Source organism: Acinonyx jubatus, chromosome B2, assembly GCF_027475565.1.
Source record: "Acinonyx jubatus isolate Ajub_Pintada_27869175 chromosome B2, VMU_Ajub_asm_v1.0, whole genome shotgun sequence".
In the NCBI taxonomy this organism is placed as follows: domain Eukaryota; kingdom Metazoa; phylum Chordata; class Mammalia; order Carnivora; family Felidae; genus Acinonyx; species Acinonyx jubatus.
The window spans coordinates 108,909,814-108,928,190 of NC_069385.1; the positions used below are offsets into that span (position 1 = coordinate 108,909,814).

Genomic DNA, 18,377 nt, shown 5'->3' on the forward strand with positions numbered 1-18,377 from the left:
CTTTGAGGGACCCATAGAAAAAAAACAAGTAAGCTAGAGTATATCTCTAAAATCCTTTTGAATTCGTATTGCTTGGTAAGGAGTACAAGAAATGGGCAAAAGTAAAGATTCATGCCAATCTACTTTATTTCGTGTTTCCCCTTGCTACAGCAGAAGCATCTGGAGAGATGGAGACCCAAATCTTGAACCTGCCTAAGGATACTGTACCTCCCTTTCATTCATACTTAGCATCCCCCTATTTATTCAAGAAGAACCAACTATTTAAGTATTTGTCTCAGTCACTAGTTTTCTGAGATTCTACATAGAGGCTAAATCAGTTGTGTCTGTCTTTACAGCTTGAGAGTTTTTCCAGCAATACCAGCCCCAGCCAGGATCACCCTATCTACTCTGGTCACCCATCTCTTCCACTAAGTGGTGCTATTGCTGCTTTTGCATCAGAAATTGAAAACAAGGGGACTATGGTAGAGACTACCTTGAAAGAACCTCAGGGCAACCTCTATCAATGGGGTCCCCTCCCTGGGATGCCCAAAGACAACAGTCCTCTCAGAGAGAAGTTTGGAAGTTTTCTGTGCCACAAGGAAAAATTGAATATGAAGCCTGAGGGGCCTGAACGACACACAGACTTCTTGCTGCCCCATGAGAGAGCTAGCCAGGATGGCAGTGGTTTTTCCCGCATTTTGAGCATGTTGGCAGATTCTACCAGTACACAGGAAAAAAGGCGCCGTAGTTTCCCTGACATTGAGGATGAGGAGAAATTTCTCTATGGGGACGAAGAAGAGGATTTAAAGGCAGAATCTCCACCAAAGCCCCTTGGGAGCTCTGAGAATGAAGTCATGAGACAGAAGGCAAGCTCCCTGCCCTCTTCAGCTCCAGCTGTAAAACTAGAATCGATAGAAGACACCAATCCAGAATATGCCAAGATTCATGACTTGCTCAAGACCATAGGGCTGGATATTGGGGTAGCAGAGATTAGTAAACTGGCCGCACGCACTCAGGAACGACTTCATGGCAAGAAACCATCACGTTCCTCTGCTGACCGCCGTCCATCAGTTGACCGGCACTTTTCAGCAGAACGCTGTTCCTCAGTTGACCACCATTTCTCAGCTGATCGACACTCCTCAGAGCCTCACAGACTGGAGAGCAGAGAGGCACACCATAGCAATACCCACTCCCCAGAGGTGTCCCATCCACATCCAGTCTCCCCTGTAGACCCTTACCTGCTCACAAAAAACAGCCCCCCATTCCTAAAGTCTGACCATTCAGTGGGTCATATTGCAGGACCAGAGGTGGTTGGCAGTGGGTTTCAGTCATCTGTGGCAGTCAGATGCATGTTACCATCAGCCCCATCTGCCCCAATTAGACTTCCACATCCTGCTTCTTTATCACAGTTTCATATGCCAAGGGCCTCTCAGTTTGCTGCAGCTCGGATACCTCCTAACTATCAGGGACCTGCCATTCCCCCTGCTTCCTTTGATGCCTATAGGCACTACATGGCATATGCAGCCTCCAGGTGGCCCATGTACCCTGCCTCTCAACCATCAAACCACTCTCTACCTGAACCACACAGGGTAATGCCAGTTACCAAACAGCCTACTCGTAGCCGTCCCAATCTCCGTGTGATCCCCACTGTGACTCCTGATGAGCCCAAGCAGGAGGAGTCAGTGCTAGGCTCAATTCCTACTGCTCAAGTGCCTGTCCAGGTGTCCATCCCATCACTCATAAGATATAATCCGGAGAAGATCTCTGATGAGAAGAACCGTGCTTCCCAGAAGCAGAAGGTGAATATTAGCTTTGAGCATCCTGTGCCTGAGTCTTCTATTTTAACATAAATTGGTATTTGCCTTTCAGAGGGTGTAAGGCCCTTTTAAGTTTTTGGAGGCTGCTGTCCTCACTCTAAGTAATGTATATACTCCCTCTGTTTTTCTCACATTTTCTCATTAGGACTAAACTAAATTCTAGCCCTAGGTCCCACTGTGATTTCTTGACTTCTTTTTTAAGTTTATTTCTCTATCAGAATTATTGGCCTTAGAATACTATGGGTAGGAGTTGAGAGCCTTGAAGTTTTCAATATGACCTCGTCAGGGAGTGAGGAACCAAAATTGGATTGGGTGAAGGACGATCAGTAAATGTGTTTTCATCTTAGTGAATTTTGGATCCATTTCCTGTAGTGATTATGTGGGTTAAAAGCTAATACCTGGTTGTTGCTTGGTAATTAAAAAATCAGCTTTGCTTTTTCTGGTTTGTTTTAGAGTCCAAGAATACAACATATTTTTTGACACTTAAAAAAAACAGTAGTTTTTATACTACAAAGTTCATTGGGTTCTCAGGTATAAGAAGGGAACTGGCTGGGGTAATGATGTAATAATTCTAGATATTTTAAAATAGCAGGTAAAAATTAGGGATGAGGAATACAGAATAGCAGAATTTCAAATGGAAAAATTAATGCGTATTCTTAACGTAAAGGTCCTTAGTAACTAATGACTCACTTTGTTTAGGAGCGTAAAAATGTAATATATTAAATTTGGTTTGCTAATAAAGTAATTAAAACCTAAAGAAAAAGAAGGAAAGGAAAAATTAGAGGGTCAATTTTTTTCCAGTTTAAAAGAAATTTAGCTGATTCTTGAGAAAACAAAAATCACCTCTTAATTTTTTATTGCATTTAGATACTCTGAGCTTCAGTCTTTTGTTCTGTTGAAGTCTTTTGGAAAAGAGGAGGGAAAGGTTCAATATAGACAAAACCTGAGACTGTACAGACACTGTTTGGAGATTGAGTGCTTTCCTTTTACTTCCCCTTCAAGAACCTAGCACTTAAGTCAGGGCTGATAATATACAGGTTTTCCACACTAGTCCATTATATACAAACTATATTTGTTTTTTCCATCAACTAGTAGTAATACAGTTGAAATGTGTGCTTTAGGCTATATATACCTGGATTTTATCTATCTATCTATCTATCTATCTATCTATCTAATATACCTGGATTTTAAATCTTCTTACTGTATGACCTTGGATATGTTACTTTATCTTTCACAACCTCAGTTTTCTTACTGTAAAACAAGGATAATGTCATGAGGATTAAATAAATTGATGTATGTAATACAACTAACACAATGTGTCACCTGTAACACTCATTAGTTCACTTCTTGATGGTTCCCTTTGAGCTCAGAACCACTGTCTAATAGTTGCTGTCAGTGCCTTTAGGTTAACATTAATAGTACAGTGCTTCCTGCATAAAAATAATGCTTTCTGGGCAATGTAGTTCTGAAGAGGATAATTCTACTCTGGAATTTGGATCAGAATGAAATACCAACTTTGCTATAAAGTCAGAACTTCTCTGTGTAGACATTTGGGTCCTTGGATTCAGGTATCATCTGGCATGAGGACTTACAGAAGAGAGTAGTAGAAAAGGAGAATGATGGAGGCTGAAGGACACTATTATGTACTTTGCAGGTTATTGAAGAGAGGGAAAAGCTAAAGAGTGACCGGGAAGCTCGCCAAAAAAAGATGTACTACCTCAGGACTGAATTGGAGCGGCTTCATAAACAACAAGGTATCAGACATTCCTGTGCATAAGTGCCTTTTTGTAGTAACTTGAGTAGGAGACCCAAATGGAGAACTGTGGGGACTCTCAGATAAGTTCAGTGATCTGAAGCCTCACTTTTTAAAAAATTTGGCTTAATTAGACTCATAAAAAGTTGCAGTAATAGTGTAAAAATTCTCAGATATTCTCCATGATTATTAGCATTTTACCATATTTTCTATATCCTTTTTTTCCTCTCAATCTGTGTATGTGTGTGATTTTTCCTGAGTTCTTTAAGTTTTATATACGATACTCCTTCAACTCCTAAATAACTTCATTGTGTATCTCCTAACAATAAAGCATTCATTTGTATAACCATAGTACACTTATCAAAATTAGGAAATTAACCATAGTGTACTACTAGTCTACTGATCTTATTTATATTTCACTAGCTGTCCTAATAATGCCCTAAAGCAAAAGAAAATGGAAAATTATACGTTGCATTCAGTTGTCATTTCTTTCACTCTTTTTTTTTTCCTATAACATTTCTTGGATCTTTATAGTTCATGACATTGACATTGTAGAAATGAAGTCACATATTTATAGAATGTCCTTTAATTTTGGTTTGTCTGATGTTTCCTTATGATTAAATTTAGGTTATACATTTTTGACAAGAGCATCACAGAAGTGATGCTGAGTTTGTATCATGTATTAATTTGTCCCATTACTGGTGATATCAACTTTGATCACTTGGTTAAGATGGTGTCTTCAGGAATTTCTTTGCTGCAAAGTTATTATTTTACCCTTTATAATTAGTAACTTATAGGAGAGATACTTCTAGACTGTGTAAATGTTTAGTCAGTCCTCAAATTTCCTCTCACTAGTTGAGCATTCATTGGTGATTCTTGCCTAAATCATTTGTTATGATGGTTGTTAAATAGTGATTTTCTAATCTCATTATTCCTTCTACCTTTATTAGTTGGCTTTCTACTAGGATGAAGAGCTTCCTACCCATCCCTCCTCTCCCATCTCTTGGTCATTTATATTGGTGTGAAGTCATGGATTCTTCATTTAACAAGTTATAATTATATACTGTCATTTATTTTCATGCCCAAATTGCCCCAGATTTGGCCAGTGGGAGCCCTTGAAGGGTCTCCTGTGTCCTTTGATATGTCTCCATCATTTTTTAAGTACTTCCTTATTTTTTGCACAAAAAGATGTTCCATGATGCCTCTTGATTCCATCTCTTCATCTGTGCCTTTAGGAATTCACATGCACACTGAGGAAAGAACATAATAAGGCTTCTAAATATTACAGCTTGATGACAGCTTGGAATAATAGAGAGTGAGAGAAGATACACTTTCTTCTGTTTGGATTTGGACTGTTTATGGATAAGAAATTTAGTTATTAATCCTGTGAAGATTATTTCATGAGGACCTTCTGTTTGGAATAGGAGAGAACATTAGGTGAACCTGAGGCAAAACCTAACACTCAGTGTAGGTACTGGTAAAGGGTCCTTAAATCAGATAAAGTCAAATATGTAACTGAATTCTTTTCGCCCTCTGAATAATTCCTTGGTTCTCTGAAGAAGACCGTCACTGGATTCATAGTTAACAACATAAAGACAAACGCACATAAACTTATATATACCATTTTGGGGATTCATGGATCTCCTGAAGCCTGCTTGTAGATCCTTAGCTAATAACTCCTACATAAGAGATAATGTAATCACTCATCCTTTACCTCCATAGAAGCTTCACCTAAACTAGCCCATGTGATAGGAGAGTCTTTCTTGCCTTTATAAAGGGAAGTTGTAAGGGAAAAGATTTTCTGACCATAGACTCTTGGGAGATTACTACTTGTGACAGAAAAATGACCTGTCTTACTTTCCTTGTGTTTCTTTCTTTTGACATTCGTCTGCTCAGGAGAAATGCTGCGCAAGAAACGAAGGGAGAAGGATGGCCACAAAGACCCACTCCTGGTGGAGGTGAGTCGGCTTCAGGATAACATCATGAAGGACATTGCAGAACTTCGACAAGAAGCAGAAGAGGCAGAAAAAAAGCAGTCCGAACTGGACAAAGTGGCTCAGATCTTGGGAATAAACATTTTGGATAAATCCCAAAAGTCTTCAAATGACAGTAAAGAGACTACAGAGAAGGCTGGGAAAGCAGAAAAATCTAAGAGCCCAGAAAAAGTGTCATCAACCTTAAGCTCCTCTTCAAATAGCAAGGTAACAATTCAACTTTTCCATTTCTTTAAAAAAATTTTTTTTAAATTTTAAGTAGGCTCCATGCCCAGTGTGGGGCTCAGTCTCATAACAATAAGATCAAGAGTTACATGATCTACTGACTGAGCCAGCCAGGTGCTCCTTTCTGTTTCTGTTTTATCTTTTATTTCCATGGGCTCCTAAAGAAGCCTTCTAACCATTTTCTTAGATTCCTTTTCCAACCTGTTCTTACTCTTGTTGAAGTTATTTTTGTAAAGCATAGGTCAGACAACGGGACTCTACTTCAGAATTTTTTTTTTTTTTCAACGTTTATTTATTTTTGGGACAGAGAGAGATAGAGCATGAATGGGGGAGGGGCAGAGAGAGAGGGAGACACAGAATCAGAAACAGGCTCCAGGCTCTGAGCCATCAGCCCAGAGCCTGACGCGGGGCTCGAACTCACGGACCGCGAGATCACGACCTGGCTGAAGTCGGACGCCTAACCGACTGCGCCACCCAGGCGCCCCATCTACTTCAGAATTTTAGCAGCTCTCATTGCCCACAGAATAGAATCCCAAACCCTCAGCATTCAGGGCCCCCCATGTTCTTGCTTTAGCCTTTATTGCTTAACCCACTCCAGCCTGGCTTCTAATCTTCTTGTAACTTATGTATTCCATTTTGTGGGTTCATGGTTAACAACAGGGTCACCACCATGCTGCATAGCCAGTGAATACATTTTAGTTCTCAAAGCAGTATTTAATACAGGGAAGCACTCTCTCTAAAAATGCTTTCTTCCCTTGGCTTCTCTCACATTTCTTTTCTTCGTAGTATGCTGGCTGCTGCTGCTTAGTCTCCTTTGCTGCCTATTGTGTTTTGCCTGATATTTAAATATTTTAGTTCTTCAGGAATCAGTCATAGCCCAGTTCTCCAGAATTCTGCTTTTTCCCTAGGTCATTTCATCCAGGTCTATGCTGAAATACCATGCTGACAACTTCTAGTTTTATATTCTAACTCAAAGGAGTCTGGTGAGATCCAAACCTGAGGTCCAATGGTTTACTCACCATTTCTACTTCATTGTCTCATAGACACTTCAAAGTCAACATACCCTAAACTAAACTAAACTAAACAAACTAATGATGTGCTCAACCTCCCTCTTTTCTGCCTTCATTGTTAACCCATCTCAAGGGCCCCAGTGTCCAAGAGTTTTCATGCCAACAACCTGAAAAGCTTTCTTAGTGCTGCTTTTCCTTAACTGCTCCATACAAAATCAATGCCAGATTCTTTCAGTTCTCCCTGCAAAGTAAATCTCCGTTTCATCCATCTCACCATCTTTGTTTCCATCCAAGTTTAAGCCACCTTCAATTTTTGCTTATATGGCTATACTCTTAATCCTTTCTCCAAGTATAAGCCAGTGATTGTAATACTCCCTTACCTACCTCTTCAGCCTCATTTCATGCTTCTTTTTTCCCTTGCTCATTATAATTTCATACTGGCTGGGGCACCTGTGTGGCTCATTTGGTTGAGTGTCTGACTCTTGGTTTTAGATCATGATCCTAGGGTTGTGGGATAGAGCCCTGTATTAGACCCTATGCTGACAGCACAGAGCCTGCTTGGGATTCTCTCTCTCTGCCCTTTCCCTGCTCACATGCACGCTCTCTCAAAGTAAATAAACTTTTGGGGCGCCTGGATGGCTCAGTCGGTTAAGCGGCTGTATCTTGGTTTCAGCTCAGGTCATGATCTCATGGTTTGTGAGTTTGAGCCATGCATCAGGCTCCATACTGACAGGGCAGAGCCTGCTTGGGATTCTCTGTCTCCCTCCCTCTCTCTCTCTCTGCCCCTTCCCTGTGTGCACACTCATGTTCTCTCTCGAAATAAATAAAATAAACTTTTAAAAATTATTTTTTAAAATGTTTAATCATTTTGAGAGCAAGAGAGAGTGAGCAAGGGAAGGGCAGAGAGAGGAGGAGACAGAGCGTGAGCAGGGGAGGGGCAGAAAGAAAGGGAGATACAGAATCTGAAGTAGGCTCCAGGCTCTAAGCTGTCAAGACAGAGCCTGACACAGGGCTTGAACCCATGAACCATGAAATCATGACCTGAGCCGAAATCGGACGTTTAACCAAGTGAGCCACTCAGGTGCCTCACCCCACCCCTTCTTTAATATATTAAATATGTAGTGAGCTCTCTCATAATGTATTTTGGTTACTGTATAAGATTTATTTCATTCTATCTTATTTAAAACTTAATTAAGATCATGTCTGTTATCACGCCTGTCTCTTCCACTAAGTAAGAACTTCCTGAGAATAAAAGAGTAAAACTCATTTATCTTTGTGTTTCCCATGGTATCCACTTTGTCTAGGGCATAGTAGGTGCTCAGTTAATGTTGGGGAGGTAGAGAAGAGGATATTCTGTATCCTCTATCGTCCAAGCTCTAATTTTTCTATGCCTTCCTGGGAGAGTCCTCTTTTCAACCAGGTAGGACTATGCTCTTTTTTATACCAGGGTCATTGAGTTCAGGGCCTTTGATGGGAGAAGAACTTAAAAGTTCTGACCCTTTATAGTTGACTTATACATCGTTTGGGGTCCATTTATGCACCAGCCCCATGATGGCCTGTCATCTTGATTTGAATTTGGCTTCATTTTCACTGAAGCTAATATGGATATGTTACAAGTCAGTATTCATTTCAGTAGTAAGGAATGTTGTTCCTTCCTCTGGTTGGTATTTTTTCTGTTTTTGCCTCACTTTAAAATGCATAGCTGGCTTGAGGTTTTCTTTCTATTCATTTCATAAAAATAAACACACACACAAGTCCACAATTCATCTAGCCAGAGACAACTGTCATTAATACCTTGGTGTATATTATTCCAGCTATTCATTTTCTGTTTATAATTCATTAAACAGATATTTATTGATCTCCCAAGAAAGTGACAGGCACTATTTTAGATAGAGGGAAGTATAGCAATGAACTATATAGACAAGGTCCTAACTCTCATGAAATAGAAAAAGATAATACAAAAGCAAGTACAGGTTAGGTGATGATAAATGCCTAAAAAAAAAAAAAAAAAAGAAAAGAAAACAGGATAAAGGAATATGAGTAGTTACAGAAAGTTGTTTGGGTAAGATGATATTTGACATTGTGTCCTTTTTGATTATTCAAATATATTTAGTTACTTGCTTTTTCAGTATATCATGAACATCTTGCCATGTTAATAAGTAGATTTCTATAATTTATTTTTAAAATATTTTCTTACAGTTTATTTAATTGTGGCGAGGGGGGCAGAGAGAGAGGAAGAGAGAGAATCCTAAGCAGACTCCGTGCTGTCAATGCAGAGCCCTGCACGGGGCTCGATCTCATGAACCATGAGATCATGACCCAAGCTGAAATCAAGAGTTGGACTCCTAAGTGACTGAGCCACCCAGGTGCCCTTATAATATTTTAAATGACCTTAATTTGAAATTATTGTATGGATACCAAAATTTATTTAACCAGTCAAATCACCTCCTGTTTGACAAAATCATTTACTTTGGATAAATGTCAAGGAGTAGAATTGCTAGGTCAAAGGGTATGAAGAATTTTGAGATATGTAATATGTATTCCTAGATTATTTTTCAGAAAGATAGCGCCAGTCAGTACTTGCCAGCAGTGTATACACGAACCCATCCCTTACCTGCTGGGTGTGATTTCTTTAGTGACTCTTTTTTTAAAAAGTTTTTTAAATGTTCATTTATTTTTGAGAGAGAGAAAGAGAAACACAAGCAGGGGAGGTATAGAGAGAAGGGGACAGAAGATCTGAAGTGGGCTCTGCGCTGACAGCAGTGAGCCCAATGAGGGGCTTGAACCCACAAACCAGGAGATCATGACCTAAGTCAAAGTCAGATGGTTAACCAGCTGAGTCACCCAGGCACCCCTCTTTAGTGACTCTTGAATAAGACTCTAATAAGGAAAGATTCTCTTTGAAGTCCTAATTGTTTCTCTTTCTCCAGCCTATCTTCCTCTCCCTACTAACCCATGTGCCTAGTTCTCTGACCTTGTCTCCTCATTCATACTTACCCTCCCTGTGTTCCAAATTATTTTTTTCTGTGCCTCACTCCTCAACATTAACCAAGATTCTCACTTCCTAAGTACCTTATTCCCAGCTTGCTGACACATGAATTCATATTAAAGTATTTATTACTGATAACTTAATCTGGGGAGTTGATATGTTTTAAAAGAGGATTCACATTAACTCAAAGGTGTTAAATTCTAAAGATGGTATTTTAGGCAGTTTGAAATATTTTACCCAGATTCTTTTAAGTCATTCCATGTAGATGACTGTCTGCTTTATCTGTGCACAGTGCCCACCCTGCTCTCCAGTTTTGTGTCCCTGGATGTGAATTTGACTTGTTTTCTGCATTTGCTTAACCTGTCAGTTACCTTTTCCATATTGTTTTTTCTTTTCTTCATAGTTGTCATTATGATTTTTAAATTTAACATATTTAATTGCATAGAGAACACATTCAACATCTACCAAAGGGTATATAATAAAAAGACTCCTGTCCATCTTTGTTCTCTACTTCCTTCTCCAGAGGCAGCCAGTGTTTCCATAATATTGAGTATTTTTCTAAATATTTTGGGATACATAAGTAAGTATATTGCCATTATGATGTATTCTCCCTGGTAAGGCAGCACTATGGAGTCTAGTTCTGTTTGAGCCTTGCAGACAGATTTCTCGGGTTTTCCCTGGTTTATATAGATTTAGGCCCTGGAAATACGGTCATATGGCCCTGTATCTATTATAGTGGTAAGCTGCTTGCTTTTTCTGAGAGAAGACAGGTCTAGACTACCTTGAATTCCTTCTGAGTGCAGGTGTTTTCCCTCTAGGAATCCAAAATAAACAGTGAGAATTCCCATACTAAGAGCCCCAAGCCTGCTGAGAGCCTCCAGCCAGCTACTAAGCATTCTGATCAGCCCATTGCTGCCTATGAGTATTATGATGCTGGCAATCACTGGTGCAAAGACTGCAACACCATCTGTGGGACCATGTTTGACTTCTTCACTCATATGCACAATAAGAAGCACACACAGGTAGGTATCATGCCCACTGTTCTTTCCATTCTCGCCCTCCTTCCCCTCAAACGTCTATACCCCCATCTGCATTACAAAGCTGGAAAATGAAACATTCTCATATGGGCAGGAGCCCCAATCTGAAGAGCCAAGAGATACCAACAAAGGAGACACCATCCCCAGGGCTCAGTCCAGGGGACCTGCCTGTAACTAAACACCATGACAAGTGTAAGTGAGGCTTCTGCCTCTTTTGATTCCTTGAGTACCTGATTATTTGTTTCATTTTATCTATTGCTAGTACTTGCTCTAACATGTGTTTACCTTTTCCACAGGTGATTTCCGTTTAAACAGTTCGCAGAGAGGGTGGGGGTGGGTACCTGGGGGCTTCTGGTCCCCCCTGGTGTGGGGGAGAAAAAGGAAAGAAAAGGGGTCATTGAGTTTTAGTGCTGTTATGTGAGCACCTCTGCCTCTTGCAAATAGACACTGGATCCCTACAACAGACCTTGGGCTTCAAAGACCCAGAGTGAGGCCAAGCAAGATGCTGTAAAACGTACTGACAAGATAACTGTTCCTGCAAAAGGTATGTTCCCCCTGGCTCCACTTGTAGTTTCCTTACATTTAGCCAAAGAAGAGGTGTCCCTGAACTAGGTACTAGGAAGCAGCATAGGATGAGACATAACTGTTTTGTTAACAACGGTGTAAGAATGCCTTCTATGTGCAAAACAGTGTACTAGAGTCTAAAGAAATAGAGATCTGTAAGACAAGAATGCTCTCTACTCATATGGCCAAAATTCTAACACATGTTACATATACATACCACATACTACTGGCTCAGTTGGTAGAGCATGCAGCTCTTGATCTCAGGGTTATGCGTTCAGTCCCCATGTTGGGCATGGAGCCTACTTAAAAAAAATTTTTTTTAATATATGTATACTTTTTTTCGTCACTGACTTATGCACTAAAATCTCATTTATTTAGAGTCCACGTAAATAAAGAACAGTAAAAGGTATGGTAATTTAACTGCCTTTTCAACTAGGAACTAGAAAATATTTTTGAATAGTTGTTTTTGGGGATAAGTTGAGAAGTAGAAAGTTTCTTTTGTCTTTTTACTTCTCAATTTCTTACCTTTGTAAGTAGTCAACGCTGCTCCATCCTTTAGATCTATAGAAGGTAGATTCCTGAGTCATTAATACCAACATGAGAGATCCTCATACAAATGGTACTGAGCTAGCATCCTTCAATGCTTAGTGGTAGTTGGAGTTTGAGGAGAGTCAACAACAGAAATGAGTCTGGCACAGAAAACTCCTGAATTAACCAGTTAGTGTTCCCAAGAGGTAGAAGGGCTAGAGGTCCTGAGTTGAAGCTTTAAATTGGGAAAACTGTGCCATTTGGATTCATCTAAATGCCACTTCTGACTGGAAAGTGGGTAAGGTCCTATATACCATTAACTTTTTTACTGCAAAGGGAAGTGGGATTTCCTTTACTGACGTCCTGGGTGGGAATGACTTATTTTCTTGACTTCTACTTCTTCCAGGGTCTGAGTTTCTGATTCCCATCACTGGATATTACTGCCAGCTCTGTGAGGAATTTTTGGGGGATCCAATTTCCGGAGAGCAACATGTGAAGGGTCACCAACACAATGAGAAATACAAGGTTGGTCTTTGTAGTAGTTGTGGAGTTTCCTACTTTCTCCAGTAATCCTTTTGACTTTGTCAAACCACTTCAGAGCCAGAAAAAGTTGTTAGTACTTCAAATTCCGTGTAATCTCTAGGAAGTTCTTGTCAGTCTTAATAAGAGATGCTGACCTGGTAGAACCATCTATATCCTTGAAGAAGATGACTCTAGGGGTTTCTACCAATTGAATTCCAGTAGTAGCAGGGCCAAGATTTTCTTTCTTACTGTATTTTGACCAGTTGTTGAGCCTTTATGTTTTCTCTTCCCAGAAATATGTGGTTGAAAACCCATTGTATGAGGAGCGGCGGAATCTAGACCGCCAAGCTGGCTTGGCTGTGGTCCTAGAGACAGAACGGCGACGGCAGAACGAGCTAAAGCGCAAACTTAGTGAGAAACCAAAGGAGGAGAAGAAAGAAAAAAAGGCAAAGGTCTTGAAGGAAGTAAAAGAGGATGACAGAGTCTCTGAGGAATTAGAGGACCAACTCTCTGAGGGTGGGAACTCCCCTGAAAAGGCTGAAAATAAAAGGAAGGGTAGCATCAAACTGCAATTAAAGGAAGAGGTAAAGAAAGAATCACCAACATCTTTTGGGAAATTCAGCTGGAAGAAGCCAGAAAAAGAGGAGGAAAAAAGTTCAATGGTCCCAAGTATTCCTAAGGAAGAGGTTGTGGAAAACAGTAAGGACAAAGAGGATGGGAAAGCTGAGGCTGGGAAGGCAAAGCCCATCAAAATCAAGCTCTCTGGGAAAACAGTTGTTGCACATACGAGCCCTTGGATGCCTGTTGTGACAACTTCAACCCAGACTAAGATCCGACCCAACCTGCCTATCCCATCCACAGTACTCCGCAAGTCAGGTTCAGCCACAGTGAGCAAGCCAGCTCCTCTTAACACCTTTCTGTCCATCAAGTCCTCTGGAACTACTGCTAAGCCTCTGCCAGTGGTTAAAGAGTCTTCAGCTGATCTTCTCTTGCCTCCTGATATCATCTCCAAAGCATTTGGTGGGGAAGAGGTGATTCTAAAAGGGTCTCCAGAGGAAAAAATGGTACTGGCTGAAAAGAATGAACCATCCCATATACCTGAACAAGTGCTACCACCTCCTCCACCACCCCCTCCGCCACCACCTCCGCCACCCCCAGTTATACCTCATCTAGCTTCTCCATCTCCTGCTCAGACAAATGCTGTCTTGGCTCCAGTCAAATCAAACCCAGCTGTATCTCACACTCTCAGCCCTGGCTTCCTGGGTCCTAACATTTTGAATCCTGTGTTGCCAGTAGCCATCATGGCGTCGGCACAGCCAGCTGCCATTCCTTCCGATGAGACAGCTCCTGGGGTGAGTGAGAGTGACCGAGACCAGACCCTCTTCTCTGTGTTAGTGCGTCCTCCACCTCCCCTCTCAAGTGTGTTCAGTGAACAAGCCAAAAAATTGGAAAAGCGAAATTCATGCTTAGCCACAGCCAATGCTAAGGACCTATATGATATATTCTACAGTAGTGGTGGAAAGGGGGCCCCTGAGACTAAGCTGAGTGGCGGTCTATTGGCCAATGGGGAAAATAGCAATCTTTCTAGAGTCGAAAGTTCAGACACCTCTTCCACTTCCACTTTGAACAACAGTACATCCCAAGAGGGATTGCCTCCAGATAGAAGTTTGATCTCTGCTCCTGAAAAGCCCACTGCAAAAACTCTGGTGTCTCTAGGGAAATGGTCAGTTGTAGAACACACAGACTCAGAAAACAGAGGCAGTGGCTATGGATTCCTACAGCCTCTGACAAGGTTGTGCCAAAGCAGGCCTTACGAAACTATTACCCCAAAGACAGATACTTTGGCCATGTGGACTTCTAGCTCCTTCCAGAGTGATACTAATAGGGATATATCTCCAGGAGGAAAAATCGAGCTTGATCTCAGAGAACCAGGACCACCAGGTGTAGAGCCAGCCCCTCAGCTATCAGATATGCACTGTCATATCATGGAATCTCAGAAGTTGGTAGAAACCCACCTTAGAGACTCTGGTAACCAGGATGAGGAAATTCAAGAGCTCCACAAATCTAAGGATTGTGAGGAAAGTGAGGTAGAGGTAAACAATAAACTAAGAGAAAAGAGACCAAAGCTTTCTGAAGGGATGGTAAGAGAGGAAACAGGTATCAGTGCTGGGCCCAATAGCATAGAGGATTCTAATTTGAACCGTGGGGACAGATGTACATGGGAGGGAGAAATAGAACAGTCTGAGTTGCAAATGACTGACAAAAAGGCTGAACAGTCCAGGAAATTGATGACAGTAAGTGAAACTCAAAGTAAAGTAGTGAGTGACTTGAGTGCACAGGCTCTCTCTTCTACAAAGGCAAAAATAGACTCATTTCCACCAGAAGCTAGGTCTTTACTCCAGAACCCACAAGATATACCTGTGAAAGTTTCTGCTCCGGAATTGCTTCTCCAGTCCCCAGCCAGATCAGATATGTGTTTAACAGATAGTGCACAGGAACAAGGAGTTTCAACTGGTAATGAAGAGTGGCTAGAAAATTCAGCTCCAGAATCTTCTTCCAGGACAAGTTACAGAAGCCTCAAACTCCAGAGAGAAAGATCAAAAGACTTGCAGGGTAAAATGATTTATGAACTGACTGTTTGGGATGAAAATAATAAGTCAGAGACCTGGAAGAGCCCAGAGAAACCAGAAACAGAAACCCTGGAGCTACAAGATGTCCATCCAGAATTAACAGTGACAATAGAAAGCAAGGCCTTAGAAGACTTTGCAGTTACAGACTTAAAAGTAGAAGAGCTTGCTGCCCTGGGGAACCTGGGGGATATGGGTGTTGATTTCTGCAATACTCGGGTAGACCAAGCACATAGATCCCCAAATGCCCTGTCTCAGAAAGTGTGTGAAGAAAATTCTATGTCACCTATAGGATGTAATCCCTCCACTCTCCCTGACTTGGAACCAATCCCATCCTTTTCTGAGTTTCCATTAGATTCTCCCAAAACCCTGGTGCTTAACTTTGGAGCAGAAGGTGAACAAAACTCATCTAATCCCAGAAGTGGAAGGATCACCCCTAACATTTTGAAAACTGGACTTCCTATAGAAAATGTTAACCTTGGTTTGGGGAGCTTAGAGGGAACACACCAAGCACTTGACCTATTAGCAGGAGGAATGATGCCTGAAGAAGTGGAAGAAACTTCTCAATTAGAGAAACAAGATTCACTCAGATTGGAATCGGAAACAATTAATCCTGCAGGCCTTGGGCCATCTCCTTGCCTTCCAGACCTTGTTGAATTTGTCACACGGACATCTGGAGTTCAAAAAGAGAAGATATGTTCTCCTCTTTCTGAGCCAGGTGACCCTCCTAAGTGTAGTTCCCCGGAGACGGGACCACTACAGCTAGAAATACCGAAAGTATCCATCACACATCTAGCAATTCCTCAAGTAGATGAGGACACTGACCACCCTTTGAATTTGGCAAAATCTCTGGCTTCAGGGTCTCCTACAAGGGAGCAAATAGTTGGAGGCAATATGGTCCCTCAGGAAATAACTGCACAAGAAGCTTCAGTTGCTGCCACCCAGGACCACACAGAATCCAGTGTTCATGACTAAAAGTACACATCCAGAGCTACTTGTGGATGAATCAAATTGGCTTCTAGAAATCAGGTGCCCAGATGATCCAGGACTAGTTGGCTATCTCATCTGGAACCTACACCAAGAGATGCAGTAAGCATCTTACAGTAAATGTTCATGGAAGCCAAAAGTTTACCTCTTTCCTTTTTTTTCCTTTCTTCTTAAGATACCAGACAAATCAGTCATAACTTCTATACATATCTGTAAAAAAGTATTTTTCTGTTATTATTATTATTTTTATTTTTATTTTTTGCCAATTTGCTTTCTTCTACTTTGTCATTAAAATCAAATGTCTGTCTGGCTCACCACATAGCGTGCTTTGATTGATTGTATTTTGGCTTTGACTCTGCCATTTCTGGAATGTGGGGGAGGAGGGAGACAGCTGACTTCGATTGCTATGTTGTATTCCTACCCAATTTCCTGGGCAGCTGATGGATCTCTGGGAGAAACACCAGAAAGCCTGCTGAAATGGAAAACTAATGAAGGAAGGATTGTTCATCTCTTAGGCTTCCATTTGGATGGGCCTGCCTTAACATTGTTTGAAATGCAGCGTGAGTAGCTCTTTTGTTTACTGTTTACTTCCTTGTGCCATGTCAACCCCACACTTCCTTTATCCTGTTGCCTTTGCTTGAAATGGTCCTGCTAACCCACAAACCTGTTTGGAAATAGCCTCAATAAACGAAGAAAATCTAGCAGGTTCACTTTTGGAAGACGACAAATCGGTAAGGCTTATTCATGGCTCAATGCCAGGAGCAGATATGCTTTTTGGGTCACTTTTATTTTTGAGACAGCCTTTGTGTTCATTGTATTGTGATCCAGTAACATTTTGTGTTAAATTGTGTAGCAGCCATTTCTGTTGTGAAGAGGTAGAAGAGCTGAAACTTGTTTTGGGATTGGACTCATTCTCTGTTCCACAATCCATATGTGTTCTTTCCTCTACCTCTCCCTTTCCCAAGTTATTTCCACCATAGTGTGATGTTTGGGGTTGTACATTTTGTTCAAAAGATTAAAGAATTTATAAGTTGGCTTGGACAAGTTTAATTTTATTTTTAATGTGTTAATTACTTGGAATAAATGCATTAACCTCATGTTTCTTTCTGGATTTTGTTTTGAAAACCACACACATTTGAACTCCACAGGAAAACTAGAACAATGAACTCCTGCCATCCTGTTGTCTATCTCCTCCCTCCCAGTCGTTTTTTCCCCCCATTTGTTAGGGCTGCTTCCATCATGTCAGATTGTTACATTATGTAGTCTGTGCCCAGTGCTGCCTGGGTGGGTAGTGAGTAGGCAATAGTGGTCTGGTTTTGGTATCTTCCTATTGTGAAGCTTTTCATAAACTCTTATATTGGCTCTCCCTGTGCTCTGGAAGCTGAGCTCCCCATAGAACATTCATGTTCTTGCTGAAGGTGCTCTTAGGGATCAGAAAGCTTAGTCCTCAGATTTTTTTCTTTTCTTTTCTTTTCTTTTTTTTAATGTTTATTTTTGAGAGAGACAGCGCATGAGCAAGGGAGGGGCAGAGAGAGAGAGAGGGAGACACAGAATCTGAAGCAGGCTCCAGGCTCCGAGCTGTCAGCACAGAGTCCAACACAGGGCTCAAACTTACGAGCCGTGAGATCATGACCTGAGCCAAAGTCGGGTGCTTAACCATCCCCCCAGTCCTCAGATTTTCTGATCTCTGTCCCAGTTTCCTCTTTACTTTCTTTTTGTCAGAAATTTATAACCTGGCTCAACAGAGGCTTCAGAGTCTTGTTTTCTACCCACTCCCTCAAAAATAATGCAAAGTTGCTGATCTTTTTTCCTAGGAATTTTTTTCCCTGTTAACTTGTGTGCAGAGCTGCAGAATCCTAGGTTGAGTTTGGGGAGGCTATTTACTTTTTCTAAAGCCTTGACTAATGTCTACTTAGAAGATGTCCTGGCCTTTGTTGTTGTTCATGTTGTGGAAAGGGCACATATTTGGGAGAGTTAAGTCCTTGAATGTTCCTCAGCCATTTGCCTTGCTGTGATATTGGACAAGTTACCACACCTCACTGTGCCACAGGGATTTTTTTTTTTCCCTCCTTTAAGATGAGGATCATTATCTCCATTGCAGCACCAAATGTATCCAGGGTCATGCCATCCCTAGTAGTCTTCCTAGGCCTGCTTTTTAGGCTGAAGCTTGAGTTTAATGCACTTTTCTGGCCCAGAGACCATAGACTGACTCAGAAGGTGCCCTTTAGATGAACGTAAACCCAGGTGAGCTTCTGAGATGTATTTGTTTTTCTGGAGAACTACTCCTTCCCTATTCTGGCAGCCTATCTACAGGAATCAGAGAACCTAAGAGTTTTAAATGCCAG

General features: G+C 41.2%; 1 protein-coding gene across 4 annotated transcripts in view; it reads left to right on the forward strand.

Annotated features, from left to right (window-relative positions):
• Nucleotides 1-18,377, forward strand: part of ZNF318 (zinc finger protein 318) — a 46,165-nt gene that overhangs the window by 10,775 nt on the left and 17,013 nt on the right. For 3 of the 4 annotated variants that reach the window (XR_008298593.1, XM_053222769.1, XM_027057697.2), the window contains exons 4-7: nt 336-1,778; nt 3,451-3,550; nt 5,446-5,750; nt 10,586-10,789. Coding sequence is in view for 3 of the 4 variants with exons in the window: in XM_053222769.1 (XP_053078744.1) it covers nt 336-1,778; nt 3,451-3,550; nt 5,446-5,750; nt 10,586-10,789 (2,052 nt within the window). In the remaining variant the exon portion in view is untranslated. Of the gene's footprint in view, nt 1-335; nt 1,779-3,450; nt 3,551-5,445; nt 5,751-10,585; nt 10,790-11,248; nt 11,349-12,302; nt 12,422-12,711; nt 17,130-18,377 lie in introns of those variants that run through there. The other variant, XM_027057696.2, reaches the window with a different exon arrangement.